Source organism: Myotis daubentonii, chromosome 9, assembly GCF_963259705.1.
Source record: "Myotis daubentonii chromosome 9, mMyoDau2.1, whole genome shotgun sequence".
Classification (NCBI taxonomy): Eukaryota; Metazoa; Chordata; class Mammalia; order Chiroptera; family Vespertilionidae; genus Myotis; species Myotis daubentonii.
This window is the reverse complement of record NC_081848.1, coordinates 71,650,408-71,665,184: the sequence shown is the minus strand read 5'-3', so window position 1 is coordinate 71,665,184 and position 14,777 is coordinate 71,650,408. Positions and strand designations below refer to the sequence as shown.

General features: G+C 41.2%; 1 protein-coding gene across 1 annotated transcript in view; it reads left to right on the top strand.

The window, feature by feature from the left end:
* The first annotated feature begins 4,926 nt into the window (after positions 1–4,926).
* The window catches only part of HSD17B12 (hydroxysteroid 17-beta dehydrogenase 12), a 124,022-nt gene continuing 114,171 nt past the window's right edge, over positions 4,927–14,777 (top strand). The window contains exon 1 of the mRNA XM_059709604.1: positions 4,927–5,216. Within this exon, the coding sequence (XP_059565587.1) occupies positions 5,057–5,216 (160 nt within the window). The 5' untranslated portion in view covers positions 4,927–5,056. The remainder of the gene's footprint in view (positions 5,217–14,777) is intronic.

The following is a 14,777-nucleotide window of genomic DNA, read 5'->3' as shown; positions in this document are numbered from 1 at the left end:
GCAGGAGGCAGTGGATCAATGATTCTCTCTCATCATTGATGTTTCTATCTCTCCCTCTCCCTTCCTCTGTGAAATAAATAAAAAATATAGTTAAAAAAAGGAATGTGGACTCTCAGGCTCTACCCTAGACCTGCAGAACCAGCACCTGCATTAAAAAAAAAAAAAAGCAGCTATATTTTAGAGGTAGAGTGAACAAGATTTGCTGAAGAATTGGACATGGGAATGTAATGGAAAGAAGAGATTCAAGGTTGATCTCTGGGTTTTAGATCTTTAAAAGAGGGTAAATAGTGGTGCCTTTAACAAAGATGGGAAGAAAAAATGTGTATGTGTGGTGGGGGCAGAGTTCTGTTTTGGACATGTTAAGTTTGAGATATTTATTTCTATTTTACGCCTCAGTGGAGATATTGATAGACATGTGGATACACACACACACCTGAGCAGAAATTGAGGTTGGCCAGAGACATTTGGAAATCATCAATTTACAGTTGATATTAACAAGGGAGTGGTTAAAACCATGTAAGAAGACGGTGTAGAGAAGTAAAGAGAGCTGGGGTCTGAGCCCAAGGGTATTGCATCAATTAGAGGCCAGCATGCGGAAGGGCCAGCAAAGGACGTTGGGAAGAAGCAGCTGTTGAGGAAAACAGTGGCCCCCCGACTGTGGTATGGTAGAGTAGGATGAGGACTAAGAATTGACCATTTGCTCACTATTGTATACCCAGTACCTAGTCCAGTTACTGGTACATGATTAGAGCACAATAATATTTGTTGAATGAATGGATCTACACTTCTATTTATTTGTCAGACATTTATTAAGGTCCCTAAGTTCCAGGAACTGTTCTAGGTTCTGTGGATTCATAGCATATGGTTCCCAATAATCATAAATTCTAATGTGGCCATTGACATACATACAAATGTAACAAAAATAGGTATTTTTCATTTATAAGATCTTTCCTCCCACCCTATTCTAAGGAGAAGGGGAGTGACTATCTGGAGTGCCTTTGGTGGTGAGCAATAATAAGCTGGGATATATAAATTTGGGACTATACTATAGTCAGAGCAGAGAGCAAGAGGGAGAGGAATGGTGGGACTTCAGTTCAATTGGAGAGACACCCCCAGACAAAGGGATCAAATTCAATTAAAACAAAATACGGTGCCAGCTCAACTCATATGACTGAATTCTGCTTGACAATTGCCAGTTTATGAAGAACAGTACAGCTTTAGGGTTATACTTAATGAATTTGATAAATGTTGAATGAACTCAAAAGGAGCCCAGAGGCTTTGGCTAGAAATAAATTACAAATATTTATTTAAGGACTTAGAGTTTGCAAACTGAAAACATGACTGGGCAATACCCAGAGTGTTCTGAAGAAGAAAGAAAAGCTAAGAGTTCTTACAATAAAAAGTACAATTTTTAACATATTTTTATTGATTTCAGAAAGGAAGGGAGAGGGAGAGAGGGATAGAAACATCAGTGATGAGAGAGAATCATCGATTGACTGCTTCCTGCACACACCCTACTGAGGATCAAGCCCACAACCCAAGCATGTGCCCTGACCAGGAATCGAACCTGGGACCCTACAGTCCGCAGGCCAGTGCTCTATCCACTGAGAAAAACCGGCCAGGGCAAAAAATACATTCTTAAAAAGAATCAGTTCTGTATTCTTAGCCTATGGATTAGTCCAATGTGACAATCGTCTAGATGACTGGTGATCTGGAAAATGGATGTCAGGCAGTCGGGATACAGGAACATTCTTTCCTTAGTCCTTCATGGGGTAGAGGGTTTTCTGGAGGTTTGATGTATATCCACACATTGATACAAAAATGTGTTGTAATGTACCCCGCGAATCACACAAGGACGCCTCAAGAAGTCAAATTAAAGAGTCACATTTATTGCAAATCTGGGACTATGAGGGGGCATTTTGGCTCTCCCAAATCTCATAGTGATAAGATGGCCACAACACCAGATTTATACAGGCAAAGATCACAAAGGTATTGATTACATCCCAGGGTTTGGAATGAGGAACCTGGTTCGAAAAAAAAGCAGTTTACAGAAGCAGAAGCAGCATGTTATCTAAATTACAGTTTTGGGTCTCTGGATCACTGAATTGACAGAAACACATTATCTAGAGCCCTCGGGTCTGGAATGAGGAATCTGGTCAGACTTAAGCATGTTATCTAAATTACAGTTTTTGGGTCTCCAGAACACTGAGTCAACAGGGACATGTTAACTGGAGCCCTCTGACCTTGGGATAACTGTGCTGTCCTTCCCAGGTAATGGAAAACGTGCTTTCTAAGACCAGTATGGCCACAACCCATGGGATATTCACATTACAATCACTAGGGTATTTAATCGAATGGGGAGATTTATATAATTCAGAAAATCAAAATAACTTTTCTATTGTTAAACAAAGCAAATAAGTACAGAAGCCAAACAGCAGGGTTAAAGTTAAACTATAGTTTCTACCTGAGATGATTGCTACTGTTAACGTAAAAACCATTGAAACCTGTAAAGAATTTTTGTGAGTTTATTTGAGCCAAACTGTCGACATATGCCGGGAAGCAGAACCTCAATGAATTGAGATAGTGCTCCGGAGAATGGCAGGGTTACATCCGTATTTATTCATGAAATTCCTTGGTGACAGATTTAAGGAGGTGGGATTAAGCGAAGCCGGGAAACCTCTGTGATAGGATAAAAAGTAAAATGATGGACACATACTTAGGTGGGTGCAGGATCAATCAACGTGATAATGAAGGAATTTGTAGTATCTGCCCTGGCGCCCAGAACATTTGGTTATGCTCCAGGGGTTCCAGAAAAAAGGAAGTTACAAGTTACCCAGACACTTCAAAGGAATGTTATCTTAGAGGCAAAAAGGCAAATGGGCTCAGTAAGGATCAAAGTTGATCTTGTCAGTGAAGATACCAGTCTAGGACATAACTGCCCACCATAACTGCTTTTAGTCAAAGTTTAATTTCAGACCATCCTTTGTGGTTATTTTAGGTGTCTGAGTCTGCTAGGCTGCCATGCAGGCCTTCCCTGAGCTTGTCAGGTCAGCGTGTGGCCCCTTTCGTCCACACTACCATACTTCAATTGGAAAGTTCGAAAGTTTAAGTTTTCAGTCTAGTTAAAATGGGAATAGAATTGTTTTCACATGCCTCAACCTACTTGATTTTAGTAATTTGGCATCTTGACTATAGCGACTCCATTTTATTTCTTCACTCTATTCTTCAAAAGAGAGTGGGAGTTAGGCAGAAAGAGATAAAGGGAAAAAAAGTAGGTGCCTTATGAGCCCAAATCCATACCAGAAAAGGAAACAAAAATACTTGATAGGAGGATAACAGGGTAAGCATGTTATTGCATTACACAATTTCTTAAACGTATTTTATGGACCCACTCCTCTGGAATTTTCCTGAGGTAGTTCCCATGTTGCACACTTTTGTGCCCCCTCACAACTCACTTCCCTCCAACAACAACAACAACAACAAAGGAAATCAAAAAAAAGAAAGTAAAAGAAAAACATCATCCTTTAATGCCCAGTTAAAACATGGAGTTCCTTCCCCAAACTAGTTGTACACCAAGCTGTGTTCCTATATTTTTCATTCATCTTACAGCTCTGTGTCATAGTGTATTAGTAATTTGTCTCCATGAAGCCATTTGCTTTGATCTCCAAGGCTCGGGGAACTATGTTTGTAGTTTAATGCTTCGTCCAGGAGGGAGGCCGGGCATTCAAAAGGCCCTCAATGAGTGAGTGTCACCAGAGCGAAGAGGTGCTGTGGGGAAGGCACAGGAGCAGCAGATGCAAGACTTTGTCTGGAAAGGTTTATGGTGAAGTATGGTAGCAATCATCTCAGGTAGAAACTATAGTTTAACTTTAACCCTGCTGTTTGGTTTCTGTACTTATTTGTTTGCTAAAATAATAGAAAAGTTATTTTGATTTTCTGAATTATATAAATCACCCCATTCGATTGAATACCCTATTGATTGTACTGTGAATATCCCATGGGTTGTGGCCATACTGGTCTTAGAAAGCACATTTTCCTTTACCTGGGAAGGACAGCACAGTTATCCCAAGGTCAGAGGGCTCCAGTTAACATGTCCCTGTTGACTCAGTGTTCTGGAGACCCAAAAACTGTAATTTAGATAACATGCTTAAGTCTGACCAGATTCCTCATTCCAGACCCGAGGGCTCTAGATAATGTGTTTCTGTCAATTCAGTGATCCAGAGACCCAAAACTGTAATTTAGATAACATGCTGCTTCTGCTTCTGTAAACTGCTTTTTTTCAAACCAGGTTCCTCATTCGAAACCTTGGGATGTAATCAATACCTTTGTATTTGCCTGTATAAATCTGGTGTTGTGGCCATGTTATCACTATGAGATTTGGGAGAGCGAAATGCCCCCTCATAGTCCCGGGTTTGCAATAAGTGTGACTCTTTAATTCGACTTCTTGAGGCGTCCTTACAACAATGGGAACCATCACAGCACACTTAACAATGATAAAATACTTTCTAAAGAGCTGAAAATAACACCCAGGCTCCACGCCTGCTTCTTACTACAATCTGCTGTTCACTAGTGGCTTTTCATCCTAGTCCCTCTTCAAACCACGCTGGGTCTGAGTGGCCAATCGGAGTGCACTCTTCCGCAATCGCGAGGACAGCTGCAGCCAATGAAAGACCGGGGTTATTTGGTGGGGTGAGACCGGCGCCCTCCGTCGAGTTCCCGGGGGGCGTGGTGACGTGTAGGGCGGGGCTGAATCTTGATTGGCTGGGGATCAGCCTCTCTAGAACGGAAACCCGCCCCGGTGAGCGCAAGGGAGGGGATATGGGCGGGGAAGTGAAACTGAAGTTAGCCAATAGCTGGCGCATACGCGCAAAGGAAACAATAGATCACCAATGGTGGCACGGATATGGCGTTGTGGGCGGGGTTTAGGCAGTACGGTGTCGGAGCGGCGCCTATTAGGGTCGTCCGCTGCGTCACGACGGGCGCCACTTCCAGGATTCATTCATTAGTTTTTTTTGTTTTTTTCATTCACGAGGGTAGTAAGGCCTGGTTGATAGCCATGGAGAGCGCTCTCCCTGCGGCCGGCTTCCTGTACTGGGTGGGCGCGGGCACCGTGGCCTACCTGGCTCTGCGCATCTCGTACTCGCTCTTCACGGCCTTTCGAGTCTGGGGGTTGGGTCACGGACCTGGGGTTGGACCAGAGCTCGGTGAATGGGCAGGTGAGTCGGATCCAGCGCCGCCCGCTTCCTCTCTCTTGCAGCGGCTCGCGCCACCGGGGCCCCGGCCTGGCTGGCGCCAACCAGTTCCGGGCCCAGCGCGTGGCCTCCCTTCTCCAACTCTCCTCTCCTCCTTCCCGAAACTCCTGCGTCCCTGGCCGCCGCCTTAGCCATGACCGGCTCGCCTAGACTTGCAGAGTTTCTAAGTGCTAGCTAAACACACTCGTGGCGTAACTCAGCGACTCCACAGTGCCACTTGGTAGGAGCGGAAGAAATCTGGACCGAACTCTCCGGGGCTCGTGTCATTTAAGCCGTTCCGGGTTCAGGGCACGTGGTCTGTCAGACTCCTTGCAGCCTTTTCAGTTACACTCTGCCCACCTTGGTTCGCCTCTTAGTCGTGTTTTAAAGATATAAGTTTTTCGTTTGATTTGAACACTGGCCCTCTGCTAAGGATGCAAAAGCATTCTGTTGACTTTTTTTTGGGCGGGGGGCGGGGTAGGAGTGGGGCGGAGGGGTAGGGTTGAGGGCTGGAGGAAGAGGACATAGAATTTACAAAGTCTTTCTGCTCCTTGGAATCACTTGGATTCGGCCAATTTCATGTAATTTACAAAAAAACCCCTCGCTAAACTGTTGTGGAATCTAAAAAGTAGTAAGAACGATTGCTTCTGCAAAAACGGTGACTCTTCATGCAGAAATCAGAAATATATTGCGCAGAAAAAAGTATTCTCACAAAGAGTGAGCGAAACAAATGGACCTTGTTCCATCCAGTCGGAGGATTTTGAAAATGGAAGAGGAAAGTCAGATTGGAGAAGCTGAGACTATTGCCTGCAGGAAAGGCTTGTGCTTGCTTTTTTTTTCTTATTCTACTTTTTTTGTTATCTTTTCGTTTCTTTTAGCGTGTTTTTTTTTTTAAACCAAGTGATATGTTGTAGTCATTCTCTGATGTGATTATTCTGCTGCTTTATAATTGAATGTTCACTTCACCAAGAATTTTATTGAATTCTGGAGTGTTTAGAAGTTGCTATCAGACTAGGTTCAAGTAAGGTACACAAATAATGTTACTCCATATTCTCTCATTCAAATACATTTAAATAACCTTTTGGGGTGGCAACATAAAGAAAACATCTCAAATAGGAATATATATGTGAGAGCTCTGTCCACTATGTGAAGAAGCTATTAACATAGGACTAATTTTTATTTTTATTTATTTATTTATTTTTTAATATATTTTATTGATTTTTTACAGAGAGGAAGGGAGAGAGATAGAGAGCTAGAAACATCGATGAGAGAGAAACATCGATCAGCTGCCTCCTGCACATCTCCCACTGGGGATATGCCCGCAACCCAGGCACATGCCCTTGACCGGAATCGAACCTGGGACCTCTCAGTCCGCAGGCCAACGCTCCATCCACTGAGCCAAACCGGTTTTGGCATAGGACTAATTTTTAAAAATCACTTTAAAAAAAATAATCATTGAAAGTACAAGTCCAGTGCTCAACTTGTTTATAATCAAGATTATAATTTCACAATTAGCCTGCCCAAGTTCTTGATTGTGAGGTTCAGAGAACTTGATTGTGGACTTTTGAAATAGTTACACAAGATTCCAGTGTCTTAAGAAATCATATATCAAGATGAAGTTCTGTAATTTGTAAGCAAAGATTAATGTTAATAGCTTTAAAAAAATATCTATAATTGACCATTGTGGCTGAGAACTCAAATGGCCTAAGTCATCTATATGAGTTCACAGTAGAAGTCAAGTGATGTGACATTGTCATTTGATGAGTAATATTTGTATTGAAAAGATTTGATCCCAGAGGAAGGATTTTTGATAAATTAAGGGAAATGTCTAAAAGATTTAGAAATGAAATTTGAACTGGAATATAGCAGAGTGGATCATAGTGTCGTAAAGTGAAATATTGTTAAGTTTACCCTGAATTGTTGGAAAATCTCTCTTTTTAAAATACTTAAGCAGAAGAAATGACCAAATTATTTGTAACATTACTTATAAGTTGTGTTCTGGATCCTAAAGTACTTTATCACTCCAAATTCAGGAAATCTTAAGAAACAACATTATTAAGAGTAGAAACCAGTTCTTTGTATCAGTTGGAGGGGTGAACTTAAATAATTTGAAGAACAAACCAGCAGAGATGACACTTGAAGAAATAGAGTTAAATTGTGCTTAAAAAACAGGTAATTTGTTCAACCAAGATTAGGAGTTTAGACTTAATTGGTAAATAGTACAAATAAGTTTTCTCCCTTACAGACTTGCTTACTTGGACCTGTGCACCCTTCTTTAAATAAAAGCAAGTAGCAGGCAGTATTAAGGAGGCATCACCTACTTTCTAGAACTAGTGTTCATTTAACATCTTCCTCTCCATAATCAAGTCAATATTTTAAGTATTATATAGTAACTAGAGGCCCAGTGCATGAATTCGTGCACCAGTGGGGACCTTCGGCCTGGCCTGGCCTGCAGGATCGGGCCGAAACCGGCTCTCCGACATCCCCCAAGGGGTCCCGGGTTGCAAGAGGGTGCAGGCCAGGCCGAGGGACCCCACTGGTGCACGATCAGGGAGGGTTCCAGGGCGGATCCAGCCCGTCTTGCTCAGTCCCGATCGGCTGGACCCTAGCAGCAAGCTAACCTATCAGTCAGAGTGTCTGTCCCCTGGTGGACAGTGCATGTCATAGTCACTGGTTGACTGGTTGACTGTCTGCCCCCTGGTGGTCAGTGCATATCATAGTGAGCGGTTGAACGACCTTAGCATATCATCAACATATTACGCTTTGATTGGTTGAACGGACAACCGGACACTTAGCATATTAGGCTTTTATTATATAGAATGTTCATTGAGTTGATAGTATATATTTTTTTAAAATATATTTTATTGATTTTTTACAGAGAGGAAGGGAGAGGAATAGAGAGCCAGAAACATCAGTGAGAGAGAAACATTGATCAGCCGCCTCCTGCATGCCCCCCACTGGGGATGTGCCCGCAACCAAGGCACATGCCCCTGATCAGAATCAAACCCGGGACCCTTGAGTCTGCAGGCTGACGCTCTATCCACTGAGCCAAACCGGTTCTGGCTGATAGTATATTTTTATCCTTGTTATTCTTAAGTCTCTTCAGTGACTATGTTTAATTTCTCCTCGTATTTTAGATTCTGAGAGGCATTTTTCTGTATTTTCCCACAGTAACTGGCATGTTGATCAGATATAAGCTCTTCTAAACTTAAAAACAAAAGCTTGGCCCAGCTGGGGTGTCTCAGTAGTTGAGCATTGATCTACGAACTAGGAGGTCATGGTTCTATTCCCAGTCAGGGCCTATGCCCGGGTTGCCAGCTTAATCCCCAGTGTGGGCCGTGCAGGAGGCAGCCTGTCAATGATTCTCTCTCATCATTGATGGTTCTATCTCTCTCTTCCTCTCCCATCCTCTCTTGGAATCAATAAAAATATATTTTAAAAAAAGTTTGGAAAACTCCTGAAATACAGGTTCCCTTTGCAATCAGTAAAAATATTCCAGACAACAGATTTCTTAGTCTAATTAGGTTTTTAAGACATTATTAAAAGAATATGAGCCATTGGTTGGCTCATATTCGAATTTGTCTCCTTTATCTTCTAACCAAGAGCAAGATTATCTCTTCTCTAGGTTGCTCCTGTAACATTCCCACTCAAGTGAATAATGCTGATGTCGTTAGGCCCTTAGCAGATGGGTTCAGCCAGTTCTAACAGGGAAAGATTGTTTGGGCTGTCATTTGATGCCATACTCCCTGTATTTCTTAGGAGAACAAAGAGATCCTGTGAAAGTGGAGCTTTAGTTGTTTGAAAGTCACTGTAGCAAGTACTCAAAAGAAGATTGTTAACGAAGGTGGTCAGTTTGTGCTAAAACAGAGAACAGTTATTGTTGGGGAGCAATAGAGAATGTAATCTGTAGGATTTAGTTTGAGCGTAGATACATTTTGCGTTTATCCTGGAATAAATATTTTGCATTCATTGGAGTTCATAAAAATGATTGATATTTGAAATCAAGTGGAGAAGATGGATGCAAAGAGATGTAAGCATATTTCCAAAGCCAAGATATTTTATAGCTTCAAACCCAAGATAGCACTCTGAGCTCTTTTTAGTTTTTAATGGAGAGGATATTTCTCTAGGAAGGAAAGAAAAAGGATCACTAATCAGTTAATGGGTTAGATTTTTAAAATATCTTTATTGAGATATAATTCATATACCATACACTTAAACCCATTTAAAATACAAGTCAAGATTTTTATCATAGTTACAGAGTTGTACAATCATCATTACAGTCTAATTTTAGAACATTTTCATCCTCCTTAAAAGAAACCCTGTACCCATTAGCTGTCAGCCCCGAACCCCAAACCCCTTGAGTCCTAGGCAACCTCTAATTTACTTTCTGTATACATTTATCTATTCTGGATATTTCATATACATGGAATCATACAATATTTGTCCTCTTGTGACTGGCTTCTTTAGCACATATTTCAAGGTTCATTTTAAGTGCTTTTTCTCAGAATTGCTTTGACTATTCGGAGTCTTGTGTTTCCATACATATCTGATGACTTTTTTTCTTTTCTTTAAAAAAAATGCCATTGTAATTTTTGATGGCGATTGCATTAGATCTGTGTGTTGCTTTGGGTAATATGGCCATTTTAACCATGTTGATTCTTCTAACTCATGAACATGGAGTATCTTTCCATTTCTTTGTGTCTTTTTCACTTTCTTTTAATAATGTCTTGTAGTAGTCAGTATATAGGTCCTTCACATCCTTTGTTAAGTTTATTTCTAGGTGTTTTATTCTATTTGTTGTAATTGCAAAAGGAAATGTTTTTTTTTCTTTCTTTTTCTGAGATTTCATTATGTTCAATTTGTAACAATGAAATTGGGGGTCACCACAACATGAGGAACTATATTAAAGGGTCGCGGCATTAGGAAGGTTGAGAACCACTGGTATGAAGGAACACATTGGATTTTGTACATTGATTTTATATCTTGCAACTTTATGGTATTTTTTGTTTTTCTAAAAGTTTTTTGTTGGAGTCTTTAGGGTTTTCTATATAAAGAATCATGCCATCTGCAAAAAGTGGCAGTTTTACTTCTTCATTCCCAACTTAGATATCTTTTATTTCTTTTTTCTTCCCTAATTGCTCTGGCTAAGACTTCCAGTATTATCTATAAAATCTGTACAATAAAAGCCTAAGTGACTGTTGTGGCGGAATGACCAGAATGACCGGTCACTATGATGTGCACTGACCACCCGGGGGCAGATGCTCAACACAGGAGCTGCCTCCTGGTGGTCAGTGTGCTCCCACAGGGGTAACGCCACTCAGCCAGAAGCCAGGCTCACGGCTGGCGAGTGCAGTGGGCGGTGGCGGGATCCTCTCCCACCTCTGTGGCAGCGCTAAGGAGCAGTGAGCCTAGTGGGTAAGGATCAGTGAGCAGTTGGGGTGCAAGGAGTGAGGGGTCCCGGACTGCGAGAGGGATTCTGCCTGCTGGCTTAGGCCTGCTCCCGTGAATTTCATGCACCTGGCCTCTATATTGAATAACAGTGGCAAGAGTGGGCTTACTTATCTTGCTCCTGATCTTACAGGTAAAGATTTCATTTTTTCACCATTGAGTATATTGGTGCTCTGGTTGAGGCTTGAAAACATAGATTATCTTTACTCTCTCTTTGAACTATATTGCATTATTCCCAGAGGAGGAAATGGAGACTTAGGTTAATGACATCCCTTGTCTTCAGTTTCATAGCTAGTGGGTTACAGAATCAGGATTTGAAATCAAGTTGTCTATTCTGCAACATCTACATGCTGTGTGTATTGGTGATTAGCTTACAGATTGCATAGTATGTGGAGGTGGATTCCTTTATACCTAGAAACTTTATTGCTTTTTGATTGAAGGCACACTTTCAAGTTTGCACATGTTTGGTGTTTCTGGAAGTATTGCAAAATAGCTACTTGATTTTAAAATCAAGTAGGTCAGGATTTTCTTCAGATTTGCAACCATGAATCTTGTTGCTGCCTGAGAAAACTTGGAAAGGCACTCAGGTGCTCAGTATATGGCTCAACTGACCTTGATGCTGTTTTCTGTTTATCACTCTGGCATTCTCAAATAGATTTAGCGACTCTGGAGGTCCATCGTGGTAAATGTAATGTGTTCCCTGTTGACATTCGGGAAACTCTAGGGTACCTGTTCTTGCTGGTGAGCTAATGTTGATCATAGTAGAGGTTTTTTTTTATTGTTTGTCTGTTTTTTAAAACTGTTGTTTTTTTGTTTGTTTTGTTTTCAAAAAGTAGACAGCTGTAGGAGGGCACAGAAATAAATGAATTTAGTTATAAAAATTCTGAAAGATATTTATTCATTTGTACTTTATCTCTGAAAACAGAGTCCATGGGCCTAAATGGAACAAGATCTCCAGATGGGAGTTAGCAGGGTGCCCTTAGAGCACTAGTGCTAGAACCGTGTAAGAAGCAGCAGATGCAGCTGGAGAATCAGACCTAAAAGCATGCCTTGCCTGGCTGGAGTGACTCAGTTGGTTGAGTGTTATCCTGTGCACTGAAAGGTTGTCGGTTTGATTCCCGGTTAGGGTACATACCTGGGTTGCGGGTTTGGTCCTCCATTGGGGCATGTGCAGAAGGCAATCGATTGATGTTTCTCTCTCTCTCTCTCTCTCCCTCCCTCCCTCCCTCCCTCCCTCCCTCCCTCTAAGCATGTCCTTGGGTGAGGAATAAATAAATAAATAAATAAATAAAAGCATGATCTTACTAGGAGGAAAAACTGAGGAGGAAGGTTTCCTGGAATTAGAAATTCAGCCTCTGTCCTCTGTACTAGAATATCTCCTTCACCCACACGCCCTCCCACCAGTCCCCATTGTCTCCCCCCATCCCCACTTTTTCTGTTCTTCTCCTTCCTTTCTGTGCAATGTCCAGTTTCCTATTTGGAGGTCAAACTTGAGGCCTTGGAGACTCAAACCTAGACTTGAATTCTAGGTCCTGTACTTATTAACATTGAGTCAGGTAGTAAATCTCTCCCAAAATGAGAATAATACTAGTGCCTGTTTCATAGGATTATTGTGAAGGGTAAATGAGAAGAGAACACTTATTTTATGTAGAATAGATAGTGCAGTGCCTGGCACATTAACTGCGTAATAACTTGTTATTATTATATATATTATTATATATTATAACATATATTTATATTGTCAACCATTGGTCATTGGTGCCAATTCAATGCCAGCAGGAATCCCCAATTTGGGGTGTTAATGAAGAAGGAAACTATTTAGTGCAAACATCTCAACTGTGATACTGAGCTACTGAACACATGGCTGTGGGAGGTGGCCCTAGGGCGAGGCCTCCCTCCTGCTAGACAGTTCTGCTGAAATCTGTGAGATATCTTTGGTGTTTCAGCTACAGCTGGGAAAACACAGTCTTCAGTCTTTGGTGGAGAGGGAAAGTGTGTGTTATGAGCCAGAGTGGAGCTGACCTATATAGAGACAAATGCCCAATCTTGGTCCCTGATTGGTCTGTCCTTATGCAAATGAGGACACCAAATCTTCACAGTTTGGTCTAAAAAGCATTGTCCTGATTGGCTGGTGAAAATGCTAATGGAGATATAGGTGTGCAGGTCTGATTGGATTGGACTGAGAAAGTCTCAGTCTTATTAGTTGAAATAATGATACCAGGAATTCCTTTCAAATGTTTGGCTCACATCACAGAAATAGTGCAGGCCATGGTAAAACAAGGCATAGTGACTGAAGCTGAGAAAGAATGGACATGAGTAAGATGGGTGTTGGAGGTCAGCCCCAGCAGGTCCAGGGTTTCCCCAAGGTGTGGATGGAGTCTGCAAAGAAGGAATGATACGGAGACAGCGTTCAGTTGATCAGCAGCCTAGCCAGGATCTCCAGCCAAGTTCTGTTTGTCTTTTATTGTCTTGTTACATCTGTATTTATACCAGTTGACTTTAATCCTGTCAATTTCTATTCGAAAGGTTAGGGCGTTTCTTATCTCCATTTCAGGGAGTAAAGATTATGTAGCTTAAGGGTGATTGTTCGTAGGTAAAGTGATTAACTACCCACCTGCATTTAGTTAAGGGGTTTTATTCCCTCCCTAACTTCAGGGAAAAATCCCTACCTGGGGAAACAACCTTTCTCGGAGAGGTGACCTTGGTTAAAACACATAGCACCAAGAAGGTGAGCAAACATATTAAGAACAGTATGCCATATACTCCAGGTCCCTTGAAACATATACTGTGCAGATGTTTCTTCTCTGCAGCGACTGTTTCAAGCAGCAAGGATGGACCGGCTTCCGGCAGATGGGTGTGGAGAGGGGAGAAGGGGCCAGCACACAGGCTGTTTAATGACCCCTAAGAACATGGGAAACAATTGAGGGTAATGTCGAAGTGCAACTTGAAACCGAATTCCTTGTTTCTGTGATCTTCCTGAAGTTGCACTGCCACAAAGATAGACCAGTACAAGTTATTCAGATAATCTCAGTTAAAATTGCCTTTAAAAAATAAGTTCACACTTTATAGTAAGGGATGCCACTTTTGTGCACTTCCTGGTTATATCATCTCTCAGAAACTCTTTCTCCCTGGGGGAAAAATCTAACCTGTGATGTGGGAAAGTTCCAGGCTTACTGGGAATTTAGGGCAGTTAAATGAACCCTGAAACTGGGTGATTGCTTTCTCAAGGTCACTGGTGTGATAGTTGAGAAGCCTGTCACAAATCCATATCAGAGGGAATGCTTTGTTTTATGTATTCATTTTGTCTAGTGAAACAGCGCATTTGTCAAATTTCTACTGACAATTCCAGGGAGATGATCAAGTTTCTGAAGAATTATCTTTACCACCATTAAGTGTTGTTATTTCCATTTAAATGACCTAGTCAGTGGGGAAAAGAAGGGGAGGTTAGGAAACAAGATTTTGAACAATTACTGCTTCTCAATAATATTATACTGGGGAACAGTAGTGGCAACAGGAAGATTGGCTTTGGAGTCAGTGCAGCAAGAGTCAACTTTGCTGTTTACTAAGCTGTTTGACTTTGGCCAAAGATCATTAGTCTTTGAGCATAACGTTCTTCATCTATTAAATGGAGCTGATTCTTTTTCAGGATTATGATGACAAGGAAATGAGATGTAAATGAGGTTCTAGGGTAGTCCTCAGTGTTTTTATGGATACCAAGTAACATAGTTAAGAAAATCTTTTATTGGTACAAATTAGTCTTATTTGATGAAAAGGAATTGTTGAAACCAAGAAATAATGTAGTTTACTCAACAGGCTTACTATTGGAAATCTGAAGTTATTAACAGATCAGTTAGGAGGTGATTAGTGCTACTACAGGGAGGATTCCTTGCTTTGTGAAAGATTTACTAAGTGGTTCCTTGAAGTATGGTTCTCCCTAGTGAACCTAAGATATGATAAACTTAGAAAAATTTTGTTATGTGCAACTTTTCAATTACATTTATAAAAACCTTCCAGTGATTTTTTTAGTCTTCTCTTGCCCCAAGTATAGTCTATTAGGAAATCCCATTGACTATAACTTCAAAATATCTAGAGTACAAT